The sequence below is a fragment of the Fistularia commersonii genome, chromosome 33 (assembly GCF_037954325.1).
Source record: "Fistularia commersonii isolate RoL2024-O1a breed Wild chromosome 33, RoL_Fcom_v1.0, whole genome shotgun sequence".
NCBI lineage: Eukaryota > Metazoa > Chordata > Actinopteri > Syngnathiformes > Fistulariidae > Fistularia > Fistularia commersonii.
In genome coordinates, this window is record NC_141316.1 from 6,565,435 (window position 1) to 6,585,943 (window position 20,509).

The following is a 20,509-nucleotide window of genomic DNA, read 5'->3' on the forward strand; positions in this document are numbered from 1 at the left end:
ATACTATTTATTGGCAGAAGAATAATAGAAAGCCAAGGAGAAACAGCACAAAGAGAAGAGCTGATGGTGGAGGTGGAGGTTGGGCTCCTGACAGTTGAAGGCCAGATCAGTGCCAGATGGCTTGAAACACTCGCAGAGCTGTAGTTGTGTAGCTTTGCTCTGCTGAGCAGGGCCGAGGAAGGCGGAGGGGTGGATTGGCAGGGGGAGAGCGCGGATCGCAGGTTTGCTTTGTTTTGAGTCAAAGTCCCTCGACTGTTTTCCACGTGCAAACCCAGGTGACTGTGTACCGACATCCAGGGCGGCGATTTTTCCTGCTTATTTTCTTGTATTTCTATCTCGCATATGGAGGTGAAGAAGACTCTTTGCATCTCAAATAGTCAGGGCAAGCGTTCCTTGCGGCGTTCTGCAGCCGTAATTCCATCCATTGGATAAAAAAATGTCTTTACCTTTTTTTTTTTTTTTAATCAATTGTGAGTCTATTTATGTACTTTGCCCAAAAAAATAAAGGGGACGCCAAAATAACACATTCTAGATATGAATGAATTAAAAATTCTAATTAAATTATTTGTTTTTTTTTACATATTCAAATGTGCTGACTACAAAATCACACATCCATGGAAATCGAATGTATGAACCCATGGAGGTCTGGATTTGGAGTCGCGCTCAAAATTAAATTGGAAAAACGGACTGCAGGCCAATCCAACGTTGATATAATATCCTTAAAACAAGCCAAAATGAATCAGTGTTGCTTCCCAAGTGGACACTTTGATTTTGCAGAAGTGTGATTGACTTGGAGCTACTTTGGGTCCTTTATGTGTTCTCTTTATTTTTTTTGACCAATATATTTATTTAAAGGTTGGCTTCAATTAAACTGTAACATTTTGTGCTGCATGATGAGTAATACACTACAACCCAATATATTGCTTAAAATGTTTTATTTAATTTATTTATTGATATTGATTTATTTATTAATCATTGATATTTATTGCAATATCATTGCAATTGAGAGGTTGAATGTTGCCGACGGGTCCAGGGTCAGAGCAGCAATATAAATAGTGAATGAATGAATGAAAGTGATGAATGTCTTGCAGGTTGTTAATATCATCATCATCGGTGCATTTAAAACCTAATGTTGCTATCTGGTGCTACATTAAACAGTTATGAAGCAAATTAAAAAAATCAATATTATCCGGCAAATAATGGTATAAAAATGAGATATATGATGCAAAGTTAATTAATGTGATAACAACTATCGGTACGCTCGGCTTGTTTTACGAAGATTAAATATAAGACAAAGATAAAAGTTTTAAATGAGACTGATCTCATTTCTTATCTGAATGATTGCTTTTTAATTGCTTTTATTTCACTGTCAGGATCCCCGAAAATGTCTTTTCAATGGTTTCGTCGTGTGAATTAAACCTGGTTGGAAGACAAAACAATTTGTCAAACATTTTGAAATCAAGTGTGTATTTTAGCGACGGTGCTAGATCGTGAAAAACAAAACAACAATAACAATAATGTGCGGCTTTTTAACCATTTCCTCTGTTTTTTAGCAGAAAAATAATTTCACACAGTTCCATCTGGACGTTGCAGTTTACTGCCCCGGTTCTTCACAAGGCGTGTTTTTCTTCCCTTTTCCGTGTCATCGGCTGTATCCCATTGGGTGATGGGGCCGGTTTAGCCCCGCCCCTTTTCCCTCCTCAGCCAATCGGCCTATTGCTCTACACCTGTGGCTGATTTACTTAAGGTTGTTTCCCTTCCTTATTTTCTTTTGGTCTATGTTAGATATCACAACCTGTTGTTCCTTATCATCTGGTATTTTCATTCTGATCTTTAGATATTTTTCTTTGTTTTTTTTTTTGTATTTTTAATGCATAAGTAAGCCTTTGTCTCATACCTTCAAATCCACCTGTCTCGTCCACACCTGCTCCTGGTGGACAAGGAGAAACCAGGTAAGGGATATTTTCTAAAATTACTTTTCACACAGATTTAAATGTTCACAATGGGAAGCTGTTCATTGTTTTTATTTATATATATGTATCGTTTGCTGGGAGTGTGTGGCTAAGCAGGAGAGTCTTTCTGGTGAGGACAAAACAAAGGTTAACAAAAGAGAAGAAAGTTGTCAAAGAGAGGGAGGAGGACGGGCGGTTTGTACAGAAGTCTTCTTTTATTGCCACGTAAGAAAGTTGTATATAGAACAGTGGTGATATACTGTCGGATGGCAAATCAACAACAGAGGAACGAAAAAAAATATATATATCCCTTTTCTCCCCCTCCCGCTCCCGATGAAAGTAAAACAGACTTCATAGCAACACTATGGTATTATATTTCCGGGACAAAACGTCTGCTATATGTCATCTTCTACCAATATTTGAAGAGTACCAAAATACAGCTTTTTCATAACGTAATTTCACAAATTATAAAGTCAGTAAACAGTAAGAGGACAATGGGGGCGTCACGGTGCATATCAGAAGCTACTGTGCAAACAATAGTGGGAGATGGGCTCTACCATAGAAAATATGCTTTACTAGCCACGCATAAACGCAGTGTCAGGGCCATATGTATTCATATACACATATGCATAAATACCACAAACTGGTCTGGACATCAAAAATATAAAATCGGATCTCGTATAAGTTCGTATGCAATGCATGATTAACACCAAAAATGAGTCAATCAATGAGTTACTCTATAAAAAGATATGCTTGCTAGTGGATAGTAGTCATATCGGAAATAGCTTATTGATTTTTTTTTTGTAGTTTTTTTTATTTTTTTTTTTCCTCAGCAGTAATGGGAAATCCCTTGGCTCTGAACCATAGCAGAGGTCAATATCTGGAGTGTTCCTCACATTGACTGTGATTGATATCCTTCTGTTGTTTCTAACAGCAGATGATGCAGAAAATGAAATAAAAGGATTGTACATATGAAGCACAGCGTAAGGAGAAAAAAGGAAAAAAAAAAAATTTTTTTAGATGGATGTTCCAGAACGACAAACACCGCTCCCTCCTCCCTGCGCGTGCAGGAGCTGCGGGTCGGTGAAAACATTGTGCGTACGCACTGACGCTATACAAAGTTTGTAAACATAGCAGATGAGAACCTTTTTAAAAATGATACTGTGAGATGTAGGTCGGGGAGTTATCGGGATTCATAGGCTGCATCCTTTCTGTCTCTCAGCGCAAGTGAGTGAAAGAAGCATAGAAAAGAATCATGGAGGAAAAATCTGCAAAAAGTGTATCTGGTGTTTGAGCCCTTATGCACTGTACACCTTTTTATGCTCCGATCGCGACGCTGCTGCTTGTTCTCCTAAATGACACGAGTGAATAAGGGATGAACAAAAGAAATCTTCACCTCCTCTCCATTAAGAAATTAATATTTACAGACAACTGCTGTGTCCTGATCCAGTGCAATATCACTATTATTCATACTGACATCAAGAACAGCCCATGCTTCTCATCTTGAATTTGAACACAGATAGGATTTTATTAGAAAACAAACCCACTCTGAGCTCCCAAGTATTTTGTGTATAATATTAAAGGACAATATTTAGTGAATTCTACATCTGTGTAACAGAAATTCACTAGTGTGTGTGTGTGTGTGTGTGTGTGTGTATGTGTCTGTGTGTGTGTGTGTGTGTGTGTGTGTGTGTGTGTGTGTGTGTGTGTGTGAACAATCATGTCACTTCTTTCACAAACGGCGCCGTGGGTTCTCACTCGCCTCGTGCACCGCCGGAATTTTTTTTTTTTTGCAATATCAATAATTCAAAAGCTTCCTCCCTATCAAGTGTTGACACAAGGTCCCTGTTCTTTTCTCAGCGGCGGACCGATTTTGTCACATCAACAAAGCTCTTTCCCACGTGACTCTGGGCTTTTGGTGATTAAACATCACATTGAGAGCTCATGAAGACCCCCCCGATACCCGCAGGCGACAAGTCCCTTTCCACCTCCTCATCCTCCATCCCTTGTAGATCTGCCGCTGTGCAGCGTTCTCTCGGGCGGCTCGGCTCAACAACTTGTTTTCCATATAACTCATCAATTTTTTTTTTTTTTTCTTATTATTATTATTTGGTATTAATACACCTTCCTGCTTCGCCAAACCAAGACGAACCCCGTTTTCCTTTGTCCCGGCCTGTCACCCGGCTCCGTCTCTCTCCGTAGGTGATGCTCGACGGAGTGTAAAACCCACTTTTGTCATTGCATGTACTTGTCAATGTGTGTATTGTGAGTTGAAAGGTGGGTGGGTTTGCGAAGGTATTTGCCTTGGAGCTCTTCCTAAATCTCTCTCTCATCTGCCACTCTTACTGTTTGCTTTTCTTCGCTCCTTTAATTAACTTGACACGCTGTGAGACACTGCCGTGGCACCGGCCCGTCGAGAAACTCATCAAACGCTCTCGACTCCGTCGGCTCTTCTTGAAATCGCCGGCGGTTTTGCGGCGGCGAAGCGGCCGTAGCACAAAGACGGATTTCACGACCTCTTAATGTAAATGCGTCCCGTTGTTTTGACGGAGAGGTCCGCTTGTAAAACTATCAGACAAATCCGGCGGTATCTTAATTCTCTGCGATGGAAATGGCCTCTGGGTTTGCCTGAGCAGGATTCTGAATTTTTATTATTTTTTCCTACCTCTCAGATACGTATTTCTGTGAATTAGTTTTTATCTATTTATTGACACCTTCATGTTAAATAATTAGCTTTTAGTCCTGGCAAATGTTGTGTTCGCATCATTTTCTGTCTCGCCATTTTGCATAGTTTACATCATCTTCATCTGGTGTCTCCTCACCCTCATATCTTGTTGTAAAGGAGACACATTTGTTGTATTCCTTTAAGTGATCAGCGCATGAATCACACATCCAGCGAGATTTTTGCAAAATCTTTTAAAATTTGTAGGCTGATACGTGAAGCTTAACACGCCGAATCAGCAAAAGCGGGCAAACGGTATCCTCAGCGAACCCCAAAAAAAAAACAACAAATGTTCAGCCACTTTTCCAACCGTTACATCCCAGCAGAGCGCTTGAGCTGTTGTCGCTGACGTGAAGGACCATCTGATCGCAGTCATGACCGAACTTGATCTTCATTCCTCATTTATTCTAGTCGGGAAGCAAAAGGAGGAAGGAAGAGATCCGAACAACCGTGACTCCGATCAGCGTTCGCGCAATGAGCGTCCAGTCATGAATTTCCCGATTTTCTGCGAATAAGCGTCTCCGTTTAGGACATTTTTAGCACTTTCCCCAAATATAATGAGAAGGGGTTTATCAGCGGGTCCATCATTGCGTCAGCCTTGCCGAAACCCCATGTGCTCCTGCTCCATCGATGGATCTACCGCTTCAGGCGTCCAACAATTCAAGAGTTCCGAATCAGCTGTTCTTTACTATTGTTGCAGTTTTTAAGTAAAAGTGAGCTTGAATCCCATTTGAGAAACCAAGAAATATTTTCTACTTTTTGTTATTTTAGGTGATCCTGCGCTCTGCTCATGGCAGCCCGGTCTGCCCCTACAGCTCCGGCTCTCCTCCATGATGAAATTAGCAGAGGAAAATAAAAAAGCGAGTGAGAACAAACATCCACCGTAGGAAAAAAAAAAAAAAAAAACAGACCAAAGCCGCAGGAATACGAACTCTTGTCAGAAAATCAGAAAAGTTGGAGCTGATTTGCCGCTCTGCTGGAACACACACTCTCAGCGTGAGCGAAGGAAACAAACCGTGTCTGGGTAAAAAGAGAATGCCTTTCGAATTCTTCTGCAACACCACAAGAAGAGGGGAATATCTGGAGCACCAATTTTCCACCCGCTCTTCTTTTGAACTGGTAATATTTGGCCACTTATTAGGCGGTGAATTCATTACACGTAACGGTCGGAGCGCTCGCGCAACTTCACACGGAGGATCTTCATAAGGCCCCCGAGGCGCCGACGCCACCTGTTTTACTGGACCGACTTTTAGGAGCCTTTTGGACGACGCGTGGGCTTTTGTGTCTGCTCTGGCATTTTTGTCTGACTGCCTCGCCTGATGAAAAATGTCAGACATGACTGCCTCCTGAACCCATTCATCTGTCGCTCTGACCCCATCAACTGTGACCGGGTCAGCGCAACCAATTCCCGGCTTTCTATGGTGTTTACTTTGACTCCGGTGAGGGTTTTTCGTGTGTGTGTGTGTGCGTGCATGTTTGTTGTTTACCAACTTTTTCCACTGCTCTACCCGCTTCCCAATTGTTCCAGTGGGTGCTTTCTGCAGAGCCCGACTGGGTTTTAAGGACGGAGCGCTTTCAGGTGGGGGTTCGTGTTTCCGCATTTACGCCTTGGTGCATTGAGTCAATTGGGTCTGATAATACACGTCCTGAGCAAACATTGACCTACTTCTCTGTTGCAGACCGAATCCCGGCTGTCAGGAAAATAAGTAAAATAATACCCGGAGAAGGAAAAAAAAAAAAAAAAATCGCTTTATGACACTTTTTGAATTTGGTTTGTTCACTTCTTAAGGGATGATATCTATACAAGACTGTCTCAGAAAATTAAAATATTGTGATAAAATAAAATATAAAATTCTTTATCTTCTGTAAAAAAAACAATTACCTTTTTCACGATATTCTAATACTTTGAGATGGGGTTTTTGAGTTTTCTTAAGATGTAAGCCATAATCAGCAATATTAAAACAATAATGGCTTGCAATATATCAGTTGATTTGTGATGAATCCTGAATGTATGACATTTTTGTTTTTGTAATTGCATTACAGAAGATAAAGAACTTTATCACAATATTCTAATTTTCTGAGACAGTCCTGTATGTTTAAATATAGTTTTCTTTTTCCCCTGCTGGATTTATTTCCACAAGGGAAGCAACCACGCCCTTCACCTGGATTCTCATGCACTGTCACTGCTTTGCTCGCCTTTCACAAAAAATAGGATTAATATCAGTGGAAGTTTTTGTACCGATAAGCCATTTCAGCATCAGTATTCCATTCAGACAAAGTGGGAAGAAAGAAAAGAAGTGGCAGATGATGACGAGCAGGCAAGAAAGACTGTGTATATGAGTGTGTGTGTATATATATTTATATAAAAAAGCATCATATCGGTTTCGCTACAAAGGGCCAAGGTCCAGATTTCACAGTCTGGTGTACGATTGCGTTGCTTTCTTTTTTGTTTGTTTCTGCTGCGGCAACGCCTGTCGTCTTGCATGGCGGGGGCAGAGCCCACCCTGTAACGTGTTCCATGCACGTGTGTTCGATGGGAGTGCATGTGTTTGTGGGTGTATGCGGGACGATGACGCATTCCTACGCTCGAACTTCTTAATACCGGCTCCACGCCTTTTGAATTCCATCTCGGGGTGCTTTTTTGTTTGTTTTTTTTTGAAACAATGTGACCCTCCAACCAGAAGGGTTTTCACATCATAAGGGCAAATATATCCTCTCTTGTAAACTTTCACCTGATGCTAAACTGGATTCATGTTTTTTCACTCTGAAATCACCTCAGATCTACGCAGGTATCCAAACATAAATGTTTTACACGTGAGGTTCGAGCTTAAAATTTCTCCAAAAAAAGGCGCTCTTTTTCGACACATCTTCCTCGACCGCCACCGGGGATAATCTCCGTATTTAGATTTTAACATGGCTCAGGTACATTTTGACATGAATGTAATTTTATAATTTCAATGCGATCGCTCGGAAAATACATTTAAATCTCAACGGTGTTTGTGTGTGTGTGTGTGTGTGTGTGTGTGGGAGGGGCTTTGGTTCACGAGGTCAAAATGAAAGCAGTGTCTGCAGCTCCGAACTAAATGTCACGTAATTACAAAACAAATGGGCTCTTAGAAGCCCTGAGAAGATTTGGCCTATTATATCAGACTTGGGTTGCATGACTGTTTTAGTCACACGACCCAGATAGTATTTTTTTTCTCCCCTGTTGGTTGTGATGTTTATTTCAGCTGGAGCTCAAGTTCAGTGAGTAATCTGATCAAGCCTACCTTTTTTTTTTTTTTTTTTTTTTTTTTTTTTTTTGGCAGTGTCTTACATCATCACTAAAAACTAGTTTGGATTTTTATTCCACTTACATCCGCTTTTCACAGTATAGTCTTGCGTCGGAGAAGTAGAACACGATTTGTTAAAATTGTGCGGTAAAATTAAAAAAATTTAGCATCCAAAGCTTGTATTGGCTCCACGTGATGAACACCATGATGCGCACAGTTCACCAATACTTTGTGCTATGTGACCGTCTGCTAGAGAGAATTTCCATATAAGATATTTGAAAAACCCTTTCCTGGATGTTTAGTTGCTGTATCAAATCATTCCTTTCACGGACACACAGCTACGGTTAAAAACAGCATTTCTATCTTAATTGCGGGTTTTGTTGGATGTTCTGGAATGTGACGAGAAAAGGCTTCTCATAGACAGGGTCGGCCCCGATTCCCGTTTTCATCGGAAATTTTTCAAGCGTCCCACTTTACCGGCGTCCAAGAAAACAAATGTGCACAAATTACAACAAAACTGTGTAACAGACCTGTCATTCCAGTCATCCTCAAAAAAAAAAAAAAAAAAAAAAAAAAACCCATATGGATCAAACCCCTGGTTTGGGATACTTCTATGTTTCCGCGGTCATAATGTGCATGTCTTTGAATGTGTGTGTGTGTGTGTGTGTGTGTGTGTATACAAGAGTGGTGCTCTGAGGAGCCTCGGCTAGCTGAATTATCAGCCGGATGCCGCATCCCTGCCTCCTTATCCCTCCTCTGGGCCGGCTGTCACAGCGCAGACCAGCTCTGAGCACAACAATACGCGAGTGCAACAGCCTCCGTTGTCTCCACTGGAGGCTCGTGGAAAAGGGCGACCTTCAGCTGCACAGCTTACGAGGGGGGGGGGGCCTTCCGAATAGCCGCAGAACAAAGTCCCGCATGCCTGCAGTCCAAAGCCCGGCGCCCTCGTCCGCGTATCTGTTTCAAATCCTTCAAGAGATTTGCGGCGAACCGTGAGGGAACGCTTGTTTCTGCATACCATTTGATGCTTTGTGGGCTAAACGAACAGAACTGCCGCCGGTTTATTGGTAAACTTGCCGCATCTCTTTTCCCACAATGCTAGGGTGCTTTACCCTTGGTTCCTTACAGAGTTTCTGCAGTTTATAAATGCCATCCTTCCTCGGAGTTGCTGTCTGTAAATACGCTGTTAGTCTTAGCATTAGATAGCAAAAGATATCAGCTGTCAGACACTCTAATAGTACCTCATGTTTACAGACATCCCTGTTTTGTAGACTCGGTATTTTGATGGTTACAAACGCCACCAACTTGACAACAAAGGCCTGCTAAGTGATTTCGTTGATGACCTCTTTTTTTCTTCTTCTTCTTCTTTTTTTTTTTTTGTGGAACAAGTACCTTTCAGAACCCATGTCACTGTCCTGACAGCCACCCTCGGCTTCTTCACACAAACAAACACGAAGATCTACAACTTTGGAGTCGGTGTCTCCACTCAGAGATGACTTGTGCCGCCACACATGCATCCTTTCGCCTTCGTATCCCGCCTCGTATCCTCACTCACACGGTCACCTCCGTCTTGCTGTTGGTCACAAAGTAGGGCTGTGTGGGGAGGAAGTGCTGGCTGTGGCTGTGGCCTCTGGTGCTGTGGAGCTGGTTTGGCTCCAGCACGGTACACTGAGGCCTCTTGTGGCCGTAGGTCTTCCTCCGGCCCACCGTCTCAGTACCGTCCCATCCCCTCAGCCCTAGACCCATCGTGTGGCCGGCCGCGATGGTGTTGGAACTGTACGCCAATTGCCGGCCCATTGTCGCTGAGCTGGGGCCAATGGCGGTCTCGGCGGCCCTCGAGATGCCAAGCGACGTGCCCCCTGGCATGGTCCCCGCCATGTGTGCCAGGGAGGTAGCCCCCATCCCCGGTGGCTTGCTACTGTGGCTGTGAGCGTGCGTGTGAACGCTGTGAGAGCTGTGGGCAGTGTGGCCGTGGCCGCTTTTAGGTTTCTGGCCATTGGGCTTCAGTCCCCCTCCTCCTATCCCGTGCCGTTCTGTCGGGAGGGTGGAGACGGAGGAGATGCTGGGGATCTCGGTGACGTAAGTCGCCACCGGCTCAGGAGTCAGTGGACCCAACGAGGTCATAGGAGTCATAGAGCTCATCGGGGCGAGGGTGGTCATGGGAGTCAGGGAGGTCATTGGGGTCATAGAAGTCATAGGTGTCATGGAGGTGATTTGGGTGATGGTGGGGTTCATAGGGTTGGAAGCCATGGGATTAGAAGCCATCGGGTTGGCGGTCATCGAAGGAGCCATCGACGACATGTTGGCCATCGAGGGTCTGGAGTTGCCCATGGGTTGGAGAGGAAGGCCACCTTTCACTGGCAGCTCCACCATCAGCCGACGCTTGTTGTATAGATCACCGTTGTACTTGGCGGCTGTTTGAGAGAAGAGCGACAAAAAAGCAACACGCCAATGAAAGTGTTAACGGCACAATTGCAAACGAGGACACGCGGAATATTGGATTGAATATTGAAATAAAAAAAAAAAATCTCCTCCAATTTGGCTGCGCTTTGCAGAAGGCAACCGTATCCTCGGCTCGTCTGCTTTGAAGCCGAAAGAAAATAAAACCCTTCTGAAGGGTGACTCAACATCAACCGTAAACTGTAGACCTAAATGATGTTAGTCAGCCGACCGTCATCTGACTGCTCGGAGCGTCTGTGCCGCTGCGCTCCTGCATTCAGAGGCTTGTCGCGCCACCGCAGGAGTGAAATCACAAGGAAAGCGTACGACCCCCTGCGCGAAGCCGACGAAATATCTTTGTTTGTTTGGATACCGAGGATCTTCACGATTCACAACAAATGCAGAATGACTCTCCGATGACTTCTTGTCTGTTGTAGCTAGAATTCCAGCTCCGAACATCAGATAAAGTCTCCTCGATACAATAAAGTGAAAAGAACATCTCATTCCCATCCGGGACGGCGATATCGGCGAGGGCCGTAAGCTTTGGGAAAAATCACGTTGCTCCAACAAAAAATAAAAAATACCCTACATCTTACCAATGCAGGTAAACAGCGTGGATTGAAAACATCACTTTCCCGGTTCGTGATGTTTCAAGATTTTTGTTTTTACCTACTTTCATGCAGAATATGAGCATGTTAATCAGCGTGGCATTAAGGTTAACCCCAGGATTAACTCCGGTCAGAAACATAAAGGGAAATGTCACCGATGGCAAGTACATAGTGTTGCCATTTAAAGAACTTGATTGAACTTGACCTAATAAAATGCAGTTTAATTGAAATAAACCACTTCCTTTGCTTCACCCCAGAGTCTTTGACAGCAGACGAGCTGCATTTCTCTGCCACAGACGTAGGTATGGACCCGATGGAGAACTTCACTTCCTCTGAGGAGTGCTGATTTTTTTTATTATTTTTTAAAATAATTTTTATTATCCACCAGTTATGTTTCTTGTGTTTCTCCTGTGCCATGAAGCAAAAGAGTGAGACGCCCTTCTCTAAGAATTCACTTAAAAAAAGTGAACCCGAGAATCGGGGTAAAATCATCGTAATAAATAATAATTCTTTTTAATGATAATAAATAAAACGATCATAAAATCATAGCATAGTTGCTCCCCATTCGCGATGACTATTTTTGATCTGTTTACATGTATTTATTTCTTTACACTTTGACGCGGCAGGTCAGCTGGAACGGCGGGTTCGGTTTCTTTCTATCAAACATATTGATTGACGGAAATAGGTTTCACGCACTTACGGTCACGTCCGACAGAGGCTGACTTTTTATGCTAACATGTATGTTTTTCTTTTTCTTTTTTTTAACCCTCGTGCGATCTTAACATTGTGTTTACTCCCCTTGTCCTACGGGTCAAAAATGACCCATAAGACAATCTTTGTACCCTAGTGGTGTACAGCCCACATGGAAACATAAACAAAAAAGAAATATCACTTTTTCTAATTATGGGGTCTCTTTCGGAAAAGTATTAAAATTTCAAGTTGAAAAAAAAAGGTTAAGGTGTTTTTTCTACAGCTAAACATGGTAGTGGGTCACTTTTGACCCGCAAGACAACACAAGGGTTAATATGTATGTAAATATACATTTAGCTATTTGTGCAGCCTCGCGGCGTTCGGGTTTAGCGCCTCACATTTATTCATTTCTCTGTCAGTCACTGTCACCCTCTGAGTCTTTCTTATCGCTATGATATGTTTTCCGTTGGATCCATGTTCACAGTCGAGCCATTACTCTTTAGCCCTTGTTGCTTCCACGTCCTTGAAGATAAAGTTAACACACTCTGCGAGTTTGCTTTGCCGCTGTAACTATAAATCTAGTTTATCGCTCTGTGAACGGGAAGGAGACAGGCGAGCGGGCCTGTGAAGGGATTGCGGCGGGGGGGGGGGGGGGCTGTGGGCGGAGGGGGGAAAAAAAAAAAGGAGGAGGAGGAGGGTTTGGAACAGCGTCGCACCTGCTGAGACGCAGCTAGACGGCCCCCGGGGGGTTCAAACTTGCTCAGGCGACAGGTGAATCAATCCAGCGAGGCGGCGCACACATCCAGGGGTGTACGTGAGTGGAAACGGAAAATGCTTATGTTGCGCAGTGTGTGCCCTGCATGCCTCTGTCTGCGAAAGGCCAGCGTCCCGCAGAGTCTCGTTCGCATTATGCATCAGGAAAGGGAGGAAGGGAGGGAGGGGGAAAAAAAAAAAAAAAAAAACAAGCACCGATGCCCCGGGGGTCCCGCTGAGCCAATAACAGACTTTATTAGCGTTAGACGAGTATGACAGTCTGTTTTGTTTATTAGCAGGTTTAAACTGTCAACTGCCAAGATGGTGGCAGGTATGTTGCACTTTAAAACAAACCCAGCGCGAGGCTTTTTCTTTCCACGTTTCAAAGTGAATCATGGCAAATTTAAAGGCCTAATCCCTCCCCGAGGTCTACTAGCGGCTCCCGCATGTAAACCGGGGGATCCGGCTGCCGTTCTACCCAAATATTTCCAGTATTCGTGATGTCTGTTTTATGGTCTTATGATGCTCTAAGTACTGTCTGAGAGCCCTTTCCTTCCGAAGAGTAAACTGAGTTGAATTGTTGTGTCGTACGATGGAAAACGCTTCAAAATAAGGTCCTCTGCTTTTATAAGGGGGAACACAGTGTCAGGAAATAAGGTGAGTGTATTACAGGACACAGAAGTGAAAGAATATTGCATTCTGAACTCAAGTGTTGAGCATTTTTAACAAAGATCCAGCAGGGTAACCTGAGATCTTTGAACTCTCAACATTATGCCAGTGCAGCACAGAATTGCAGAATTGTTAAAAAAAAAACAAACAAAAAAAACAACATCTAAATGTTGCGTATTAAGAGAAGTATGGGTGATAAATCATGCTTACTAATTTACATATTCTCAGACAACAAATGTAAATAAAATCTTTCTGATGATTGCTAAGAAGCAGGCAATTAAGACAATGAAGCTTATGTATGATATCACTCTTATGTAAATTATCATTCTTCCGTCAAGCTGTTTTAACCGCTCATCAGTGTAGCATCAGTGCATGGACTTATTTATATAAAGGCATTTCTGACATTGGAAGATGCTGATTTTTTTTTTTATAAAAATTGAGCTTATATTCACTTTCACTTTTAATTTTCACTGTAAAACATGCCTGGGGGAAAAACAATAAAACAAAAATCAATCAATCTATCTATCCTATCTATCCTATCTATCCTATCTATCTATGAGCCTTCGCAAATTATTTATACTCCAGTCTCATTTGGTCTCAAGGTACGTTTTACAATGAGGGTTGCATTAGAAATCCAATCTAATTGGTCATTCTTACTTGTATAAGAGCAGTTACTCGTCGGGGCCAGGGGTCTGCAGCCAGGGACCATTATTAGTCAGTTTTTTAGCTTACTGGCTGCTGGTGGAATTCGATAAAGTGACCTTATATAGATGCGCGGAAGGGGTCGCTTGAGATGGCTATTGATTGACAGAAGTGTGGCTTATCAGCGGGACCGGTGGGAAAGTGGCAAAGGCAATTAAAGAAAAGGGGGTAAAGCCGGTTCGGTGTGTTGATCTTAGGTTTCGGTTCTATTTCTCGAGGGGGTCGACAAGCACTGAAAACACCGGAGAGGAAACGAAAAGCAAAGTCTATTTAAGTTGCTCAAGATTAGCTCCGTTCACACAAAGGTGACGTCAAAAACAGACGACGTTTCGGCCGCTCCGCTGGCGTTTACCACCTTTTCCTCTCTCTTGCAGTTTATGCTTCACGTCTGCCTCCCTTCTGTTTTTTTTTGTGCAACATCTTCATCACCGGCCAGCGGTTGAGGCACTTGGGCTCCTGGAAATCTCCCGGGCTCTATCTGCCCGAGCGCTTTTTCAATCACCGCGTAAATACCACTTGTGGAATGGAAATCTGTCAGTCAAGTACGACTCGGTTTCGGGCCGGGGGAGGGTTTTCTCCCTTCAATTACAAAAATGGAATCAGATACGAGGCGCTGCGCGGGAGGACGAAGATTAGCGGTCCGACGATTCTTTAAGGAGTGATGCGGAGCGTGATGGATTGAAGGAGGGAAAGATCCGGGAGTGAATAGGAGACGTGGCGAGTAGGAGGGTGAGCCGAAAAGAGAAGGTGATGGAAAATGCAGAGGAGAAGGTAGGATGCAGATGATAAAGGTGACATTGTGAAAGATGGGAAGTTGGGAGGGAAAGGGCAAGGAGGGAAGGGGACAGGCGGGGACAAGGGAAGCAGGGGGTGACTGAGGGAGACAAAGAAAAATGAGGTTGGTTGACCCAGTAGGAGAAAGCAAAATGGTTGAGGAGGGGAGATAAAGTGAAGATGAGGTCCGTTTAAGAAAGAAAGAACAAGTGTGGCTTAAACCGGAAGCTGATGAGGACTAATAAAAGAAAAAAAGGTTGGATTGAGCTCCGCTGCCAGCACCCCCTTTTGTTTTTTTTTTTCCCCCCAATAACACTAAAAAAAAAAAAACAAACACATTTCACTCTAAATGAACTTACTTTTGCACATTTCATCCTGTTAACCTGAAAGCGTGGACATTAAACGTGCCTCACAGCCATTTTCCCACTCACGCAATCACTCTCAGATTGATTCGCCTCCTGGGCAGTAACCGCTTTCACAACTTGTCAGTGCGTTCTAAGATTCAACAGCTTTGAAATAATAATGAATCGAAGTGGACGGGAATGCTGGGTTGGGTTTTTCGCTAATAGAATTGCACTTTATCGAAAAATTCATTAAGACTTTCGCACCCCGGGAGAAAATAGGGTAATACAAAAGGTGAGGACGATTAGACTCGTGGCAACTAACTATTATTTTAAACCCGCCGAGAGTGATTTAATTTGTCTTGTATTTCGTTAGTCAAGACCCTCAACAATTGACCGGAGATACAGCAGGGTTGCGCACCCTTTACAGCAAACTACTAATTGATATGCCTACTATAAAAATGCAAAATATATATCTTTTTATGAATATATTGAGAATCTGAAAAATGCCGCTCCATGGGATGGTAGAGTGGTAGATGAAGCAAAAAAAAAACTCCCAATGTGATCGGTAGGTTTTTGCCTTCTTACTTGGTTCAGCTCCCCCGCTCATTTTAATACCCTTTCTCGAGTTTAAAAGGAATAAACTGGAGGATAACTAGGTGACTCACTAGCTTGCTAGAGTTTTGCAGCGCTTATCGCCACGGGTCAGAAAAGGTCAGGCGTGTCCTGTACGTCAATTTAATGATAAATGTCATAAGACGGATGATAAGCTCGATTTCTTTTTAACACCATTCGATTTACTTGCACTACCTTAGCGATCGACGTATCGGGCACCCCTGGTCTACGGTATGACATGCGGGTTCGTCAGCGGCGATATGAGCGTCACATCGGTCCCCTACAATTTGTCACAGCTAACAAATTTTAGCAATTTTTTTTTTTTTTTTTCCTCCCCAGTTTTTTTTCTCCCGTTTCCTCAATCCACCGAGCATCTGCCGCACTCTTCTGTCGGCTCGGCGTCGGGGAGATGAAAGGGAAGCTATAGCCCCTCATCACAGACTCGGGTTTTCCAGTTGAGAAACAGTGAGGTTGCATTCCCTTCCTCAAATTGCAGCGTGTCTTGTGGGTGTACCGCAGACTGATCTATTGAAGCTGCTGCCAGTGGAAAAATTGGCATATCTGCCTCTTCTATGATAGATTGCTTCTCTCCTTGCTGCATATTGGTGCAAAATTAGATTAGTTTAGAAAGACTCCCTTTGTTCTTTGATCCTTGGAGACGTTGAGCCATTTCCCATAGTATTTCAGGTCGCCGAGCAATTTTCTGCAATCAAACTCCGCCGTAGCAGCGCTAGAAATATCTGATTCCCCGTTGTCTTGATTCGGGGTTATCCGGAAGTTATAGATACACCGCTCCCTTAAGTTACAAATCACTTTCCACATACATTTTTTTTTTTTAATCACATTTTTTACTTTTTTTTTTGAGCAAATTTTAACCTTAAAAATTTGAAATTATTCAAAAATTTCTTGTATTGTTAAGTTAATTTTAATTTAATAATCACCATAAGTTTTTTGGAATGTCAATTTCCTTGTAAGTATATGTTTTTCGCTCTGTGTCTATATTCGTAGCCTCTCTTGAATTCTCCGCCATCTGCGATGTTCTGCGTCTGAGTTACGGATTCATATTCCAACACTAACTTACAATAACCATGATTTTTCTTTTTGATGTCCCTTGCATTATTAATATCCTTCTTTTTCAGAGTTTTTCCATATTAATATCCTTATTTCGTGTGATTTGGAGGCTGGGGTTGGAAAAAAAATTTTTTTTTAAATGGGGAAAATTCATTGAAGATGTGAAAAAAAAATCAACATTCAAACCCACTTCTTAAACGAATTAAATTTGTGTATTGACAAAGTGAATATGTCACTTAAGTGTTACTTCTACCAGTTTTGGGTCTTTTTTTTTTTTTTTTTTTTTCCCTCAGCCGGTAGATTACCCGTCCTCGTGTAATTCATCTCGGTCTCTGTTCTCAGATCAGCCAGAGGTTTTATATGAACCGCGATCATAATTAAACACAATCATCACAGCACAGCAGAAATGGGGCAAGATAATCTATTATTGCAACACGCCTGGGTTTGGGGGGCGCCTCCTCACATTTTTTGTGAGCACATTTTTCGCTGAAATGATGCGATTTAATCACCCTTTCCACTCGCACTTTATGTCATTATCGCTATGTATTTTGTACATATTCTTCTTCTAACGTAGAAATACACAGCAACCCCTCGTATACATATTCAACTTTGTTTTTGTTTGGTATCTGGCGTGAGTCACAAACGGGTCAGTGAACCTATAATATAAATCTGTCCGTCTTAAATCGGTGCTGGTTGTGATGATGCGACGCGTCTGCCAGGGACATACGGGCCTGGGCGCAATTCAAACCGTCTGCGTTCGTAAGGGAGCGCGTCGAATTCGATAGCATGAATTGAGCTGTCAAACAGCTTGATAAGCAGGCTGTGTGTGTGACTGTGTCCCGTTTGAGCACCGGGAACATTTTACAGTCATACCCTTCGCCGCAAGACGTTCCGGTTTCTTGGCGTCAGATCTAAACGCGACGTCGGGACTATATCCGAAGTTCGATGGTGGCCGAGACACTAAAAACGGACGAAGTCGTGAGATTGGCGATGATTTTCAAACCCGGCGTCGCTGTTCTCACAGCCAGTCACAACAGCTGGCGAGCCTATTCTGTTCAGAGCCAAGCACACATCAAGTTTGCGGCCCATCTCAAACTGTGAAAAAAACAAGCCTCTGTTTTCCTTCATTGGGAAAACGTAACGAAGCGTTGAGCGGACACTCACCCACAGCTTTCAGCGAGGTGTACTTGTTGAGATCTTTGTTTTGCTGTTGCTGCTGCTGCTGCTGTTGTTGCTGCTGTTGTTGTTGTTGTTGCTGTTGCTGCTGTTGCTGCTGCTGTTCGTAGACGTGAGCCAGCTGGCCGAGGGCGGGGTACGGGTGCTGCTGCACCATGCTCGATCCCGCTCCGACGCTGTTGTTGATGGGACCGCCTTCTGTGGAAGAGGATACTCTTACTGCCTGAGCATGATATTTTTCCAGTTGATTCCCGCGACCGACTAAATTACACTTTCTGTCACCGTCCCCGGAGCTTCCGACCAGTGTAGCATAAATCCATCAGGAGAATGATTGGTCTGCCCTCCAGCTCACATGGTGGAATTTTGCCCGGTCTTAACAACACAGGGGGACCCCGGCTTGCAGGTAATCTGCTTATTTGTCGGGTGTGCAGAAAGCGAGGCGCCGCGATGTAACAAATGCAACCCCATTAAAGCCAAAGTTCAAGCTGCAATCAGAAAATCAGCTGTGTCAACATGGAACCCATCGATGATTGCTAGTAAACAGCTTACATAATGCCTTTTGTCAATATAAACTGCCTTTTCATACATCATCTTTATTACCGCTAACTATTTAATGCCACTTGCTGCGTGTATGGAACACATTCATTGGATGTACTGGTTTTATTTGCATAATATGACCTATTTCATTATATTCCTCAACATAATATCAACAGCTCACTATGTAGTATTTTTTTTCTTGTTTTTAAATAGTCTCTACTCACTCTCTTCAGACAAACAAGAGTTCTTTTAAAAAAAAAAAAAAATCGACATCCACATTCTGGAGCACAATCATCTTTGAGGATTCAACAGAGACAGTCGACAAAGATAACCTTTGCAGATTATTCGCGGTAAATTTCCGGATATTGTAAGCCGACTTATTTTTGCAATATTTTATCATTTAGGCTTTTTTTTTTTTTTTTAACTCTGCAACTAAGTCCAGCAAACTTTTTGGCTCTTGTCTTTAGCGGATGTCTTATAATAACTTCAGTAGTCTGGAAGAGGAATCTGCTAAATGTACATTGCACTAATTAATTAAGTGATTATTAAATGTTAAAAGGATAGTATGATTGTGCTCGCCAGCATTGCTGCCGCACAAATTGTAATAAATAATCCGCGTGCTTAAATCGCCTGTCTCTGGACCTTGGTGAATCATCTGCAAACTTATGAGTTTAAAATAATCCACTCGGTTTATGTTGTGATGGTGATGAGCGGCACAATCGGCCGTTCGCAGCCCGCTCACTGTTTTTTTTTTTTTTTTTTTTTTAAAAAAAAAAAGGAGTCTCTTCATCCGTGGCCATAATTGATTAGTCAATGAATCGGCCGTCCTCCACACTTTGGTTACATAACGCTGCCTAAAGCTGCACCTCCTCTGGAAGAGGCAGAAACCAGATGGTGTGATAACATATCGGCGAGATGTACAGATGGAAAGGAGGGCGTCACCGGCAGCTCTGTGGAGTTGTACGAGAGAGGCGGGGAAGCCTGGCAGAGCTGCGCCGTCTGACTTTCAAGCGCAGCCAAACGTTATAATGTGTGTGGGAATTCGGAGGATTCTCTCCTCGGCGGAGATGATAATTGCATATTCCTGTTAGCGAAGGCGAAGGTATCCTTGCTCGGAGAAAACATCCGGTTAAAAGCCCCGGCGTTTCCCCCGCATTGCGATTTTACAGGTGAGGAAAAGTTAAGAGACAAGCTGCGGGAATGGGAGAGATGAGTTATGTGAAATGTAAAATCTTCTTTTCCTTTTGGCTTTTCCCTACAGGGGTCGCCACAGCCAATCAACCTTCTCCATCTAACCCTATTCTCTGTATCCTCCTCTCTTACACCAACTAACTTCACATCCTTCTCACTACATCCATAAATCTTCTCTTTGGCCTTCCTCTCGACCTCCTGCCTGGCAGCTCCAATTCCAGCATCCGTCTACCAACATATTCACGCTCCCTCTTCTGCACATGACAAACCATCTCAGTCTGGCTTCTCTGACCTTCTCTCCAAAACATGTATCATGTAACGTTCCTCTGATAGACTCATTCCTGATCCTATCCATCCTGGTCACTCCCAAAGAGAACCTCAACATCTTCATCTCTGCGACCTCCAGCTCTGCCTCCTGTCTTCAACATTCAAAGCGTTTATTGTCAGTTGTACAGTGGAGAAACGTGAAATTCCTACTTTACTGTCCGCAGTACCTTTAGATACGTGCTTTTGGTCATTGTCACTGTTTCTAGTCCATACAGCATCGTTGGTCTCACCGCTGTCTTGTCCACCTTTCCTTTCATTCTGGCTGATAGTCTTCTATCTCACAGTACCCCTGACACTTTTTTCCACCCATTCTAACCTGCTTGAACTCATTTCTTTACCTCTTGTTCACACTCTCCGTTGCTCTGGACTGTTGACCCGAAGTACTTGAAATCCTCCAACATCTTGATCTCCACTCCCTGTAGCCTCACCGTTCCACCCGAGTTCCTCTCATTCACACACATATACTCTATATTGCTGCAGCAAACCTTCACTCCTCTTCTTTCCAGCGCATACCTCCACCTCTCTACAATTTTTCCTCAATTTTTTCCCTGCTCTCACTACAGATCACAATGTCATCTGCAAACATCATGGTTCATAGAGGTTCCCGTCGAACCTCATCTGTCAGCCTGTCCATCACCACTGCAAACAAGGGGCTCAGAGCTGATCCCTG

The 20,509-nt window shown here is 43.2% G+C and overlaps 1 protein-coding gene across 1 annotated transcript in view; it reads right to left on the reverse strand.

The window, feature by feature from the left end:
* Positions 1–2,148: 2,148 nt before the first annotated feature.
* The window catches only part of shisa9a (shisa family member 9a), a 58,265-nt gene continuing 39,904 nt past the window's right edge, over positions 2,149–20,509 (reverse strand). Inside the window, exons 3-4 of the mRNA XM_086140854.1 lie at positions 17,773–17,982; positions 2,149–10,360 (exon numbers count right to left, since the gene is read on the reverse strand). Coding sequence (XP_085996980.1) covers positions 9,498–10,360; positions 17,773–17,982 — 1,073 coding nt within the window. The 3' untranslated portion in view covers positions 2,149–9,497. The remainder of the gene's footprint in view (positions 10,361–17,772; positions 17,983–20,509) is intronic.